The sequence below is a fragment of the Gymnoscopelus microlampas genome (genome assembly GCF_963454915.1).
Source record: "Gymnoscopelus microlampas genome assembly, chromosome: 11".
NCBI classification, from domain to species: domain Eukaryota; kingdom Metazoa; phylum Chordata; class Actinopteri; order Myctophiformes; family Myctophidae; genus Gymnoscopelus; species Gymnoscopelus microlampas.
This window is the reverse complement of record NC_139948.1, coordinates 29,512,247-29,529,457: the sequence shown is the minus strand read 5'-3', so window position 1 is coordinate 29,529,457 and position 17,211 is coordinate 29,512,247. Positions and strand designations below refer to the sequence as shown.

Genomic DNA, 17,211 nt, shown 5'->3' with positions numbered 1-17,211 from the left:
AACCCTATAAGCTCACAACGGTCGCGATGTGAGCTTGTAGATCCCCTATTTTCAAAAATGTTTTTCCAAAAAAGTGAAAAATCTGAATTACATTTGAAACACAAATCTTGTATGGCGGTCGCTGGAACTAAATATTTTCAGATTGGGTTCCAAATACATTTGGGGGTCCTTGACATGAAGTTTGAGAACCACTGCTTTAACCTAATCCACAGATTGGTCTTGTGGAGGTTAAGAGAGTAAAAGAGATGGCACGGTGAAAACTGTCTGAGATAAAAATGAGAAAGGCCAAGCAAGGTCACTGCTGGTGTGAAGCCTCAAGTGAAGAGCCCATCAGGGCACTGGGTTCTTCAAATGATGATAGTGACGGAGATGGACACATACCAGGTTTATATTTAACAAATAGTGTATCGTGTGAGATACTTGATGACAGAGGGTATGATTTCTATCAGCGTCCGAATCTCCTTCACCCCCACGGTACTTACTCTAAATATACATATTAATCCGTCAATACTTATCCTACACAGTAAAATCCTCTGTGTTAATTTACCTCTGGGAGTATACGAATGTGGCCAAGCAAATGCAACCAACCATGTAACAAAATGAGTTACAATTGGATAAATTAACACAGAGGATTTGTAGGCTACTGTGTATGAATCTGTCCTCGTATGCATCCTTAGTGATAGAGCATGCATTTTAGTCCCCCAATGATGGTACACTGTAATTGGTAAAACTGTTAAAAATAGAATTTAACAGTTCCACGGTTACAATAGACGAGATATATGAAGTTAGGGGTTGCACAGCAAAATCCTGAGTGTTCATTAAACTGTGAGAGTGTGAAAATGGACCCATTTAGAGCCACACTCAGATGTTTATTGAAAGGTACAAAGTATTTTGTTGTTAAACCTGCAGTATTAATGTGGTCGTGTGACGCTGAAACGACAGTATATCCAATCCATTAACCTTTAATTGACATTTAACCCATGATATTATTAAGGGTTAAATGTTAATTTCTCCCTGAGGCCATGTTGGTTTATCAACACTGGGAAGAAATTCATGAATAGTACTGAATGCCATGAAAGGGCATGTTATGTGGGATGTTATAACAAATTACACGGTAATAAATAACGATTTGATATAGTGCTGTGTTAATTTGTGTACACCATTCAAACTGAACTACTGTAAGTCATCCTCTTGTGAATGAAAGATCTTACACTAAGCTATATGTATATGTATATGGTATATGGAATTTCCATTCGCTCAAAATATCCTCACAATACCTTCTTTATTTGTAACAGTGCAGTTGTGTAACAGATTACATTGCTTCTCTCATCTTTCACATCAACCCTTCCTCCCCTTTTTTTCTCTCTCTCTCCCCACACCCCCACCCCTGACTCTACAGTGCATCTTTTCCTTGTGCAGTTTAACCTCTGTGGAATGCTCATTGTTAATCTCCCTTGACATTTTCCTCTCCGTCTTTTCCCTCACTGTGTAATGTACTTCCCCTTGTTCAGTTGGATCATTCAGACCCAGCACCTCCAGCTTCAAATCAGTCTTATTTCGTTGTTATCTAAGGCCTACACCTGGATATAATGTAATTTAATTAATACAAATACTACTTTTAGACGGCAGAAAACCAAGTCCTTATTCCTCTGGCATCAGCAATGATGACATCAATGTACATTTTAAGGCACGATGCTGAACAACCAAGGGCTAATTATAAAGCCTCGAGCCTTCAAAGTAAGAGACTACACAGAGAAATCCTCAGTGCTAATGTAACTCTCAGGGTTAAATTAACACTGAGGACTTTACTGTGAGGTGTATTTAGTAATGGTGGGGAATGCACCATTTAAGCAGTTCTGCGTCTGCTGGTGGATCACGTTAAGAGGTCTGTTGGAATCATTTTAGGCATCTTAGCATGTCTACGACCGTAAGCTATGGCAGCAGCAGAGGCGTTAACTAGAGACAGGGGCCGACATCCCCACTCTGGCTCAGAGTACTAGAGGCCAACTGGCAGTCACATTTTCCCACTTGTCGCTTCCTGGTTCCCTTTTAGGAGGAACCACACCAGCGAATGAATGACGTAGGCCTACAGTATATAGGGTGACACTCACTTCTGCACCTCACGCTGAAATGGGGAAGAGTTTAAGTGTAACATAAGTTTAACAAGAATTCCCTCCTTGACGACAACTACAAGAAAACCCAAGCTTAAAAGAGACTTTTTACATCATGATGTAATACCGTGATACCGTCACACAAGGCCAAATTACAATTTAAAACACACGATAATGTCAGGGAGGGAGAGGAACTATTCTTTACTTGTATAATTCTTATATAAATCTGAGGGGGACATATTGGCAGAAAAATAGGAAGGGGCGATTAACATTGAAACAGTCTATTTATAGCCTATCACTGAGCTTGTGGATGAGTATCAATGGTATTATTGGCACTTGGCTGGTATCCACACTGGGGGCAGAGCGTGACTGATGGAGTTTCACCATTTTATTATGGGGATAGAGAGAGTGATGCTGTTGGCAGCATCGGGGTACACTTAAGCCCCCGCTCTCTAAAGTATATCGCTCAATCACTTGGCAAGTTAATTTGACCGTTCTGATTATATGACTTGTAGATCTATCTATCGCACACTGAGTATAATTTTATGACCATAAGAGGAATGCAGGGGAACGTAGTGGAACAAATGCAAAGTAATGGTAAAGTAATAGCAGGGAATTAAAATCAGTGCTGATGTTCAAGAAATGCTATCTGTAATGTTAACTGTACCATCTTTAGCTGTGAGTTCCAGTTTTTAATATATATATATATATATATATATATATATATACACACACACACACACACACACACACACACACACACACACACACACACACACACACACACACACACACACACACAACCTAACCCTAGCTCTCTCAACTCTCTCTCAACTCAATCAAACCTTTTTTAGACCATGCCATCTACTGGGCAGAAGGAGTACCTGCAAGTTGTGGCTTTCTCCATGACTTTTGTGGTCCAGAAATACATTGCATCCCTATACATAAATGATAAACTTATGACAAACTTAGAGAGTTAGATGGGGAGGGAGAGAGCCTTCACCCATGCATGTATGTCTGTTCCCCCACTATAGATTTGGTCCAGGCCCAGAGAGAGAGAGAGATGTGCTGAGTGGGAAGTCAGGTCGGATCAGCGGTTGTCCAGAAATATCTATGAATCCACAAATCACTATCTGTCTGTCTGTGTCCCTTTTATGCCCATATATGAAGATCCCTGGCTGGCTATTATGTAAAGTTCAAGTTGTAGCAGATGCACAGATATGTAATGAAAATAAACATACTCCCGTTTGCAGAATGTATAGGTGGTAATGTTTTGAGCCAACAGGCTCTTCCTCAGACCTGCTGCTAAGGTTTTCTTTACAGAAGACAGTTAGAGCGTGTGTCCTGTCTGTATTTGGTAACATACTTTTTTTTATTTCACCACCACAATCCGGTATCTCTATTACTATCTTAAGTTGAGTATATTGTATTGCTGTTGTTAGCACAGTCTTGCGGAACCTGCCACACAAACATTTCGCTGCTTGTACCTGTATGACTGAGTGACAAATAAATCCTCTTGATTATGAGCCTAAATGGGGCTCAAGTAACAAGCTCTCAAGAAGGCTATGTGTGGCACTTAAGAGTTCTACTGAGACAAGCTAATAAACCTATAAAAGTGCTGCCGTATGATGTAATTGTCGTGCTTAATGCCTGTTATTGTGCAGGTCCAAGGGATCAGCCATGCAACGCTGTGTAACAGCTGGGGTTGGGAATGTGAGCGATGCAAACTCTATTTTATAAGGCACTAATGATGATAAGAATTATAGCCTGTATACATTCCACCAGTGATGTCTTTCTCACACTCACACCCCCTCCTTTCCTCTCCTCTCTCCTCACATACACACATGTGAGGGCAATGATTTATGGGTGCACAGAGGAGGTGGTGAAAGAATATGGTAAAACGTTCAGAAGAAATGTTAAAGCAGAATGCAAAACTAAAGCTGAGATTTTACAGCATTGCCATAAACTTTTCGGAATCGTCCTATAAATAACACTCTTTCAACAAAACAAAACAAATGGGAAATGCATCCGTCTTTAGGGATGAGGATTCTGTGCGATCCGACATCCAAAGACAACTTACAGTAAATAACATTTTAAGTCGTCATCAGCCTCAGTTTCTCAATTCTTCTAATTCCCATCAACCTATTTCTGTGCCTTACACGCGCCCATGCTCAAAATAGGCCAAGGCCTGTCTCAAATCATAGAAGAAGCTTTATTTTAGAGGATACATAACCGAATGAGGGTTGTGTATCAACAACACTTTGATGTGTTTAGAAAGGCTCAGTTAATGATATAAGGCTCAGTTACCGTTTCACACTATTTTTGAAAACAGAGACGACCCCCACCACACACACAGACACACACACACACAAACAAACACACACACCCACCCAGCTACATCCGCTGACTCTGCATCTGTCTCTAATCCATCAAGCGATAGACGCATACCTGGAGGGGCATGATGATGGGCTTGGTGGTATGAGGTAATGCTACACTGGATCAGTTGTGCGAGGGTAGGCAGGTGGTAGTGTTGGAGGGGGCCTTTCTTTGCACTGCTGCCTAGCGTCATGAAGGGAGTGGTAACCATTCAGTAATTAACAGCAACTCCTTTCTAATAACAAGGTGGTGGGATTTCCTGAGGTCTCACCATGACCTGCTTACTGGCCCATGTAATAAGGGGGTGTAAAAATGCTATCCCCTGCTCTGGCAGCATTTCAGTGAATTGTGAATAATGCTGTTATTCCCGCACACCCCCAGCAATGAAGCACTGCCAGGCCACAACCAAATTACCCTCTGCAACAATCGATGTCGAGACCTAAGACTTGCACAGAAGCTCCAGCTACAAGTGACTCATACCAAAGACTCCATTGATTTATAACACAATTCAAATGACAAATCCATAAATGCTGTTGCATAGCGTGAGTCCCCTCTAACAGTCTTTTAACACTGAACAGCTGGGGGCGTCTTCCCACTCGAGTCTTGTTTCTCTCCAAGAGCCACAAGGCCACAGACTGCCACCAAAGCAGGACCACAACTATTCTTAAGGTTGTTTATTGAGGATGCGTGCTTCTTCGCTATCCCCAAGGCTCCTCGAGTGCCAGGCATCCTATACCGTGGTGAGTCACTACGGGTGGTAGAGGGCTGGGGTCACATGAGCTGTAAGGGGCAGCTCGTATGGGCAGGGGCGCGGGGGAGTTCAAAAAGGGGCGAGGATTTTTTACTTGGAGGGAAAGTAAGAGCAAGGGCCATATGACAAGTAGGTAGTAATGTGGTGATGGGAATTTGATACGCGTGATGTCACTGGATTGGCCCCACTGACACTGGCAAGATAAATAGGAAATTGAGGGTCGGGAAGGTAGTGACAGAGTGTAAAAATGGATAGGGCGTAACACAGTTAAAAGTGAGACATTACAGCATGGTAAAGTAATGCTGGTAAAAAAAGAAAGATAACTAAGCATATATTATTATTATTAATAATAATAACATTATTATTATTCACAATCACAACAGGCTATGTATTTTCAAATATATTACATTTGTTATCAAAATTATATTGAATATCAAATTGGTATCATAATGCACTACATCCAACTAGCTAAATGGGAAGAATGCCAGCGCAACAGAGAGAGAGGCCAATCAGGGTCAGACAGATCACAGGATGCAAAGTATTCACATCTGAATGCAGAGGTCCCACTAACTAACTGACGAGCTAAACTCTCTCTTTTTTTATCTATACCTCCTCCGTCAGTCCTCTGCTATCAAGGCAATCTGCCAGGTGATTTAGAGCACATTAAGGTTACTCTTGAAAAGGGTATGGCATATTTTAAACCATCCCTACATAAACATTGCTTCCTAAAGGCAAAACATTTAAATGATACTTATTGCCACCACATGCAGTGTAAACAGGACCGTAAAAGTTCCAATACACAGGTTACATTACAAATATGTGTTCCTATTTAAATATATATATATATATATATATACAGTATCAAAGTACATAGCCTATTTTCTCAGATATCACTGTCCAATAGTAGGGCCGTGACAGCTGGGTTATATCTATATAACCTTGAGCCTTGAGGTTAGAACTTAGGCATGCATGCAGCTCAGCTCGCTTCCCCTTAACTCTAGCTGTTCACGCCTTCCTCAGACAAATGAACCACAGATTCTAGTCTGAAGTCACAGCATGTATTCCTGTTTCAAATAGAAACTATCAGAATTTGCAGTCAGGTATTTACATTCATTATACAGTTATACAAATCCAGAGTTTGACTTAACTCTGAAAGTAAAAAACTGTACCCGTGCTACTGTAGTCTCATTTTAGCACCCCCCTCTATTCTTATCTATACAAATCTATAAAATCATGAACAATGACAGAAGATGACACATTTTTCTCCCTCTATAAAGCAAAACAAAATAAATATGTTGTATCAAAACTGTTGGTTCTACTTCTAAGTTTTGTGTTAGGATAACGTCACTTACTAGAGCCTTGGTTCTTTGGATTTTATTGTATATTGTACAGAAGAGACACCGTTTCCCCTCATTTCAATTTTTCAATTATTTGTTTTCTATATTTTTGCAGACGCGAATAAAGGTCTGTACACACCATTTAAACTGCTGTTTGTGTACATGCACACTGAGCGCTATTGTAACGAGGCGATGAAGTGACTTAATTATTTTTCAAAACAATGTCGATTTCTCAGCACGAATAAAATCCTCAACCTGTATGAATGGATGCATCATCAAAATAGAAGTTAGAAGATTTTATTTGTGCTGAAAAATCTACCTCGTTTCCAAAAAACAAATAAGTTGCTTCATCGCCTCATTACAATGGCGCTCATGTACTTATAATGCAAACAGCAGTTTAAATGAATGTGAATTAATGGCACAAAATTAACGCTCCCGGTGTGTACAGACCTTTATGCTTAATGTATCCTCATATTTTTTGAGTGCCACCCACAAAGTCAGTATCATTTGTACAGCATGTGTAAAATTAACTTGCAAGTGAAAGTAATTCTTCTCATTTTAAGAATTGGTAAGAGATCTTCATGTTCACAAATATTGATCTGAGATCAAAGGAATAACATACAATAGGAATGGAAACATAATTTATAAAGTCGATTTATGTATTTGTGTCATTTATTGAAGTATTCTAGAAGTACAATGCAATACCACTTAAAGGAGTATATCATTCATAACCTGTTTTGGTGAAGTGTATAGTGATAGTTGCTGGATGTCCCTTGATTTAGAGTTGGCTTCACTACTATTTGACTGGATTTCTGTGGCTTTTCTTTTTCCCTAACAATGAATTAAATTCATCTAATTACTAACCGTCTTTTGGGACATATGCTTTGGTCAATGCACAGTAGAGCTCCAGAAACTACAACATTACAGGGCATAGAGTCAGTGAAGTAAACAACACATCATGTATACAGTCTCATTTATCCAAGCATGATTAACTGAATTGGCTTTATGAGAAAAATGCTGTCACAAGAATATATTTCAGCAATGATGCCTAATGGAATGGGATTTGTTGTTAATATAAATCATTATAATGTAGGCCTATATATCATAATCATTATAGCTTATACTAAAATAGCCAATTCATAATAATAGTTTATAATAACAATAATAACTTTGAGTATGTATTTCATAGTCAGAATATGAGCTGCATAATGTAAGTTGTTCAATGTGCTCCAATGAGGCGTATACGTTTCTGTACTTCAAGCAACCGATACTCCCAAAAGGAGTTTTTATTTATTAGCAAGATTGTTCAGTAATCAAATGAGTGAAATCAAAGTTGGTGCTTACCTGGCTTCATGGGTTCAGGCATGTTTGCGTTTGTCTACAGGGAGTCCCTTGTATGTGTCCTCCACCCTCCTTGTCTGTAGTTCTGTCTGCTTTTCATCCTTCATTCTTTTTATCCTCCCCAACCCATCGGCCGACCACTTCAGTACCCCTCCCTGTGGGACACGGAGAGCAGGGTGACGGACCGGCTGTCACTTGAAACCTTGGGACAGCTCATGGGCTCCAAGGAGAGGGAAAGGGTACTGGTAAGGAGGAGAAGAGAGATGGAACACACCAGAGAGGTGAAGGGGTTTAATACCATAACACAATGCATGACCCTCTGGCAAACCCGTGAACTGATTAACTCATTAGGACCTGGGGCCAAACCATTAGCTAATTGATTGTTTTAGCGAAGTGATAAGTTGACTGATGCAGTGATGCTATAGGAGACAAACCACGCTACGGTGTGTTTCATTTAGACTTTGTCAAAAAATGTAATATTCACCTAAGATTTCATCCCCAAAAAACTTGAAGAGGAAAGAAATATGCATACATGAGAATGCGACCAATGCGGCAGCTCTGTGTCCCTATAGGCTCTGACAAGCTCATTTGTTCTCTAGTGGCTTAGCTGTCAACATGGTTGCTTTATGAGGCTGGTAGCCCTCACATACAGTGATGCGAGGGACAAGGTCAAAGACCATCTTCTTAAAGTAGTAGAGTAGTACTTCCCGGCCCAATACAGACACTCATGTCATGTGTGCACATGTATTGTACTGTACATGCATGCAGAGGGTAAAAGATTGAGATAGAGAGAGAGAGAGGGAGAGAGAGAGAGAGAGAGAGCGGGGGCTGGATATTTATTGTGCATTCTATATTTATCTTAGGGTTACTGAATGAAATGCAGGTTTAGTGTCACTGAGAAAAGATTAACAGTAGAATGCCAATTATGTTGAGCAGCATTGTGAATTGAGCTTACTGTATATGCATTATACGCTTGTTTGTTTGTTTGATTGATCGATCAACAGGGTTCAATAAAGGTCTATTTATCTACTGTATCTATATATCTCTGTCTGTCTGTCTGTCTGTCTGTCTGTCTGTCTGTACCTGTCCTGAAACACAGGACAAATACAGTACAGGTAAGAGTAGAGAGATACAACTAAGATCACAAAATAACAATAAAAGTCAAATGTAGTAAAGACAGAAAATAGAAATAAGATTTAAAAAAAAATAATGTCCCGAGTTAAATTAGTTAATATAGCATCAAAATTAGTTTAACCACTTTAACCCTACATCGGCTCTTTGAAAATAATATGAGAACATTTTTAAAACATCTTTAAAAAGCACACAAAAACACAAATCTTCTAAGTATGGTAGACACAAAATATTTTTTTGTGGCCAAATACATTAATTTGGGGGTTTCTGACATGAAAATGTTTGAGAACCACTGGTCAAGAGGACTTATGACTGGTACACATGGCTACTGCTTCCAGTCCATTTTCTCTTGTAGCAAAATGCCCAGGCTGCAATAGCCCTGGCCGCAAAAATAAATGAACTTTACTTTGGGAGAGAGACATGAAGATGATGGGACAGAGGCTAGACTGAAGATCAACTATTTTAAGCAAAGGGCAACTTGAGATTCAAATGTTCAAGATACCCATGAGGAAGATATTGGAAGGGACATTTGAATGAGACATGCATCAGGCCTACAGTGTGCATTCCTGCTTTGAACTTATTCAATTTTAATGTTGTTGTTGTTGACAGCAGACAGGCCTATAGCCTAGATGTCCTACATGACCCAATAATCCGCTGCAGAGGTTGAAACCAGACTCTTATAACACTTGCATTTGTCTCACTGTCGAGGGGTTAGCCACATTCTAAATTGAGGTACAGGTTAAGCCAACTGAAAAGGCCTCCCTGTCTTCCCAAGTTCTTCTCATCACTACGAAGAACAGCAAGAGCCATGTGGTGAATTTTGAAACTGAATCTGATGACAGAACGAGGACGAGAGCAGTTCTATGAATTCTGGATGAACGGATAAACGCCAGAGGCAGTACAGTACTTAACACTGCCTCTGGCGGTCAGGAAGAATGAAATAGAACTAATGTTGACACGGGGAAGGTAAACCACTGAATTCATAAGGAATGTAGAGCATGCACATCCACTCTGGTAAACAGGTGCAAGACAAACAAGAAGATCAGCATTACAATTTAAATAAGAGTTTGCTCTGTTTATTGCGCATCAATGTTTCAATCTCCAAAGGATCTTCATCAAGATGATCCTGATTTAGAACAGTGGGAGCTATCATGCAGGTATGGGCAAATACCCAATAATAATCAACAAATTAATGTTTGTAAATCAGAATTTCGATGAATGCACAGCAAAGCTTTAAAAAACATATTAGGTATTCATTAGGTATTGCTGCATATAATGAATAAAAACAAAACGTAGATTTGAATGGTGTCACTAGATATCAAAAGTTCACTTATTCAAAATTAAACTCATGTTTTATTTGCACACATAATATGCACTCCAGATTTGACTAAACGATAATTACATTTCATACTGATGTGATGCATCTCGCTGGTGACAAAAGATTCACAAAAGAGACAAAGAGTGGTGACAAAGATTAATGGGCTGTCTCAGCGAGGGGGAATAGTTACTGTATGGGCCTACAGTACATGGTTTCAAAGAAAGAATTTGGAGGAGTCACATGACGTAGTGACCATGAGATCTGATCCATACAGTGCACTCCCACATTCACACTAGAATAATTATTCAGAGAAGGAAGACAGGCTGTTTCCATAGAAAGCCTGACACAATGACAAATCCCAACAACCTTCCCACCCCTGAATGCCAGGAGCTCATCAAACCTACAGTAGCAGACTTTTATAATAACAGAGTACTTGTTTTGGTCCAAGTTGTCATTGCAGTGTGAATTCAGTAGTAGCCTATATATTGTACTTTACTTGATCAGTTAAGTTTTCATGTTATTATTAAAAGTATAACAGATAATTGGTGATAATGACTGATTTATTTACCATTTATTTGAATTCTGTATTTCTCATATGAAATACATTTTCCTCATTTTCTACTCCTCAACATTTCCCTAAACCACTCTTAAAGATAGGGTAAGTGATATTTTTTTGTAAAAAAGTGAAAGTGATGGCTTTAATAAATGAGCACTATAGAACTGGAACACTATACAACTGAAGCTGATAAATGGGTATTCTTTCATGTCATTGGCTGACATTTTTCAACCCACCTGAAAATGTATTTATTAAAGAGCTGGAGAGACGGGGAGGCCTCTGTTACTAAACAAACAGTTTTGACCAAAGAATATCATTTACCCTACCTTTAACTTCAACTCAACTTCAACTTATTTTTTCACCTTATTTACATAAGGTGCACCATGCCCCTTAAATACATGGTTCATGGTTTAAAAAAACAATAGCAACAGATACAGAAACATAGCGGACACTAGTTGTAAATATAGTTGTGCACAAACATGTCCCAGCTCCTGAAGAACGGCTGCTTCCCAGGTGCAGACAGGAACTTCGTGTGAGGTGTCGTCCCTCTCCAGGGGGGCCAGGGTCAATGCCAATCTCTCAGGAACTCAGTGCGGCCATCAGCAAACTCAAGCTGGGTAAGGCACCGGACTGAGACAACATCCATCCGCAGAATTCATAAACCACCAGAGTGCAACAACATCTGGTTAGCTGGCCTCATTCTTCTCGTCGTGCTTCCGGAGGTCTAAGCTCCAGAAGACCTGCCGCCATGCTTCCATCATAGAGGGTCAGAGGTGGGCTCACAACTACAATGGGAAGAAGCCGAAGCCGAACAAACCTACGGAAGACCCCAATGCCTATAGACTCATCTTGTTGATTTGTGTCCCATTTATGGACATTTATTTATTCTGGAGAGGATGATCTACAGCCGAACCGACCCAGTGGTGGACCCACAGCTACCGTGGGAACAAGCCGGTTTCCATCGTAGCAGGTCAACGGTGGACCAGGTAACATTACTTTGCAAGACATCGAAGACAGCTTCCAGGACGAGAAAGCTGGAGTAGTGTTACTGGACCTGACAGCCGCATTCCCCATAGCCATCTTGTTGACATTGAGAGTGAGGTTGTTCTCCTGACACCAAACTGTCAGTGATCTGACCTCATTCCTGTAGGCAGTCTTGTCGACGATGACAATCCGGCCCTTCGCTGTCATGTCGTCAGCATACACACAGTCGTAACAGTGTACAAAAAGGGAGTAGAGGAGAGGACACAGCACCCTTGAGGAGTCCTGTGTTGAGGGTGATAGATGTTGCCCATTCTCACCAGTTTGTCAGGAAGTCCAATATCCCCTTTAATAATAGTAATAATAATAATAATAACGATGCATTTTATTTGTATTGCACTTTTCATTCACAGGGAATCCCAGAGTGCTACATGGTTAAAACATATAATCAATCACAGAAGGTAAAAACATGTCTAACCCATTTTGGGCGGGAACCCCTTTTTGTAACCATACCTTTCAGGACGGGAACCCCTTTTGGGTTTCCTGTTGCTATGTAGAGTATATAGCAACATAACTTTTTTGTAATTTTTTAATACATATTTTGAAGTTTCAGAAAACTTAGGTCAGGATTTAGAAGGCGTTTTTAGAATCGGCCTCAGGTCTAAATGGTTTCAAACATGTTTAAAAATGTCAAGCCCAAAAGGATATTGCTGACACAGGTTATTACACAACAATGTAACACAAAATGGCGTTCCGAAATAAAACGTGGGGGAGTTTGTGGAGGCTTAATTTGTTTCTGTAGGTAGGGAGGGGCATGTCCGTTTATGCAGTTATGAGTGATTAGCAGGACCTTGTAGTCGATCCTAGCTTTCATCAACTTCCATCAACTTTCACATGCTCCGGTGCAGGCCTTTGAGCTGACTTGTTCTTCACCCCATCCAGGTGAGAGAGGGCAGTGTGAAGAGCCATAGCAATTGCATCGCCAGTGGATCTGTTTTGACGGAATACATATTGCCATGGGTCCAGTGGCAGGTAGCATGGAACAAATGTAATCTCTCACCAGCCTCTCAAAGCATTTGCTGACAACGGGGGTGAGGGCGACAGGTCTCCAGGCATTCAGACATGATACATTGGAGTGCTTAGTGGCCAGGCACAATGGTGGACAATTTGAAGCCTGCGGGGACCACGGCCTGGGAGAGGGAGATGTTAAAAATAATACAGAAACACTCCTACAAGTTGGTCCGCACATGCTTTGAGGTTACAGCCTGGGATACCGCCAGGGCCCGCAGCCTTACGGATGCTCACATATTTGAAGGCTCTGTGCTGACACTGACTGGTTGGTGTTGGTGGTGTTGGTCTCAAAACCGTTGTAAAAGGTATTCAGCACACTGGGGAGGGAGGCAGAGGGGTTTTCTGGTTCTCTATCTGAAGTCTGTTATTGTCTGTCACCCCTGCCACATGCTCTTTGTGTCGCTGCTCCAAGACATCAACACAGCTGTGTTGGTGTGACCAGTTAATGATCTGCCTGTGGCATCAAAGCATGTGAGTTCTAGGCCAAAGTGTTGCTAGATGATTGGAGATCTCCACCTACCTATATGTCTGCGAAGTGGGAACTACTAGTTTGTTTTTTTACCAGGTGCTCGAAGAGCGCCTGAGTCTAAGAATCGTCAGAGCAGAGGTCGACATATTACAGATTTGCATTAGACATATTTTCGACACATTTGCGTCATTGGCTGTCCTGGCTGTCCTTCACTCCTTGAAGCCAATGGCCACACGAATGGGGAGACGGCCCGCCCCCCACAGTAACAGCCCTCCGCTCTCCGCTCCCCTCATTCACACTGCAACAGTTGCAGAGCAGACAGTGCAAGTTGTACTGCAGCCTCAGGGGTGTTCACTCTCCATTCCGACATCTTACCACTCCGACTAGTGGCTTCCGCGTGCGGTTAAGGTTAGGGTTAGGGTTAGGTATAGGGTTCGTCAACGTCGGAAAGGCGACATGTCGGAAAGGAGAAAATTGAGAAATGCACCCAGCCTCAGGCTAACACAGTTAGCCTAAATGCTAGCGTGCTTCATTAGACCTAGTTTGGCTATTAAGTTATTATTTGGCCATGTTCACACTGACTTCAATCTTCGCTATTGTTGGGAAGACCTGTGTGGTGTCTAAAAATGTTGCCACCACTTATATAAAAAACATTATTAGCGTTTCGCGTCGCAAATTATGTTGCCAGGTTTGGCGAGAGAAATAAGCATTCCGAAAAACAAGTAATCAGGTCTATGAAAACAAACACACACACACACACACACACACACACACACACACACACACACAGCACCTGGTAGAATATGACTTCAAGTCATTTTCTTTCTTGTTTACTTTCTAATTGTTTCCACACAGTTTTAACAAGGTGGGAGATTGTCCTCATTCTCTAGTTGAGCGAAACTTTTGGAGACTGACTTGTGAGTCTAGAATGGTGCAAATCCTATTTTTTTATGAACTTCTCTTCCTCTTCCTCCTCCTCTTCCTCCTCCTCTTCAAAATTGTCCTCTTCTTCTTTGTTTGCCTGGTCCTGTCTCATTGCTGCTTGTAGCTCTAAATTGTTGTCTCCGCCAAGCCGAAGGCATGTTTGTTATGTGTTACTATGTTTTGCCTCATGCCGGTCCGTCCGTCCGCCTGTATGTCTGTGTGTCCGTCTACCCGTCTGTCTGCGAGCAGCTAATCTCCGGCACTGTTGGCCCGGTCGCTGCGAAACAGTGCACGCACACGCCACCATGAGGCCAATTTTTGTAAAACATTCTTTTTTATATTACTCCTACAGATTTTGTCCAAACATCACGCAAATCGGTACACAGTATCTCTATAGTCATGTGATCAACACCGATCTGTCCGATGATTATCCATATTCCATCCTGATTGGCTAAGATTGGCTTCCAAAGTTGGCAGGATTGGTCCGTTTTAACAAAATTCCTCAAATCATGAACGCAGAGTGCAATATCCGTGAAATTTTGCATGCACATTTCCACTAGGCCGAGGAAAAAAGGCCACTTGAAAATGTTCAAATCAGCCTCATGGTGGCGCTATAACAGGCCGATTTGGGGTTTTACCTATAACTTCACCGAACTTTGCACACACACTCCCTAGAGGCCAAGGAAAAACCTTTGCCCCGCATTTTTCACATCTGCCTTTTATAGTGCCACCAGCAGGGTGACTTTAGTAATGACGAATCTGTCCGATATTTCATATTCCATCCTAATTGGCAACATTGGCTTCCAAAGTTTGCAGGATTGGTCAGTTTTGAACAAAATGCCTCAAATCATGAACGCAGCGTGCGATTTCCGTGAAATTGTGCACTCACATTTCCACTAGGCCGAGGAAGAAATGGCACCCTTTTCACATTGGCCTATAATAGCGCCACCAGGAGGCCACAATAACCTACCTGACCTGGCGGAGACCTGTGCTCCGAGGAGCACTTTTTCTAGTTTAGTTATTTTTTTACTTTTACTGTCTCTTACCTGTGTTTCAAACTCGCAGCTGTCACTGTTATGACACTTGAATTTCCCTCCGGGGATCAATAAAGGTTTATCCTATCTTAATTGAATTTTTTACAACCAACTCAGGACCATATGACAGCAGACAATAAACCCTTAGGTCAATTAAAAGTTTAAAAGGAATTTTAGAAACCCATATCCTAATATAATTATCAACAGCCAAGGTAAGTTTTCACAAAATGGTGTTTTATTTTGTGCTCAGATTTTTTGTACTAAGGCAGTGGTTCCCAACCCTGTTTCTCACAAAGCTGATACACACGCACACACACACACACACACACACACACACACACACACACACACACACACACACACACACACACACACACACACACACACACACACACGGACAGACATTTTAACCACTTATAAGCTCTATATACTTCTTGTTCTTGTACGCTGAATAGTGAAAATTGCAGAGCTTGTATGGTAGATCAGCTATTTTCACCATTAAAATTATAGACATTGATAACCCACAGGCAGACAGGATGAATTCAAGTTATGATTTCATTCAATATGTTACTATCTGACCCCAGGTTGGGAACCACTGCAATAAGGTATATAATCACTTATCTAAAAATTCAAATTGTATTAACCTAACTGTAAGAATAGAAAAGACCAGTAGCCTATGTAATTTTTAGAGAAATTGATACATACAGTAAATAAGCTCACCAACAGGCTCTGCGTTTTGAAGACCTCTTTTGGACAGTCTTGGTTACTGAGAAATGCAATGTATTTATTAACACAATGATAAATACATGTATTTAATATAGATACATTAATATATTATATTAATATATTATAATATTAAAGTGGCTGTTCATGTATGTGTTCATATTAAGCTACCCTGAAGGCTTTCTTTCTTTCTAAACAGCCAATGGCTAATGTGATAAGAAAATATAGGGTACCACTGAAATAATAATTAACAGTCAAGAACAAAACATTTTAAAAGGTCTTCCTAGCCAGAAGAGTTCCCATTAGAACTGAAAGTGCCAGATGAGAATGCACCTCACCTCACTGCTTAAGCATTTGACATAAACATTAGTTGAAAGGTCACAGTATTAGGCCCTAGCTTAGCTTTAAACCATGTGGTTCCTCACCTTTTCAGGTCGCAACCCCCCAAAATAATCATATTTGAACTGGGGACCCCCCCAAAATAATCAGTGACAATAAGCACTTGGAATTATAGGGTTTAGGCACTACATTTAGTTTGACTCCACAAATAAATATTGTGGAAAATCGATCTACAAGCTCACAACGCCTGGCATTGTGAGGCGTTGTGAGCTTGTAGATTCGCTATTTTCACCATGTTTGCCTCTTTCTTATAGCCTATTATTAGACAATTATTAGACAATTTGGTGATCCAGTTTAAAGCACCTTCCATGAACTTTTTTCATGTCTTTCTAAATAAAGTACTTCAAACAAATATGAGATGCATTGCAAACGGTCTTTTGGACCCTTTTGATGGATGCTTTTCTAAAGTGACTGTGAGTGAGTGATTTTTCTTAACTGTGAGCGACATCTCCTGGTGGGCCAACAGCTTAACTGATACGTTACTTACCTTACCTTACATCCTCTCTGCGTGACTTGGTTGACATACATTTGACGACAACATAACAGTTAATAAGTTATCTAAGTTTTCTTTTCTTCCCCCTTAAACCCACTGTATCATTGTAATACAGCCACCCACAACCCTAAACGTGATGATCACATTTCAATGTAAATTAAAATTTACTTCGAAAATCCTAAACCGGAAGTTGTTG

The 17,211-nt window shown here is 40.7% G+C and overlaps 1 protein-coding gene across 1 annotated transcript in view; it reads right to left on the bottom strand.

Moving 5' to 3' along the window:
* mybpc2a (myosin binding protein Ca) overlaps positions 1–7,956 on the bottom strand; it is a 52,867-nt gene extending 44,911 nt beyond the window's left edge. The window contains exon 1 of the mRNA XM_084071923.1: positions 7,920–7,956. Within this exon, the coding sequence (XP_083928049.1) occupies positions 7,920–7,941 (22 nt within the window). The 5' untranslated portion in view covers positions 7,942–7,956. The remainder of the gene's footprint in view (positions 1–7,919) is intronic.
* Positions 7,957–17,211: the final 9,255 nt, after the last annotated feature.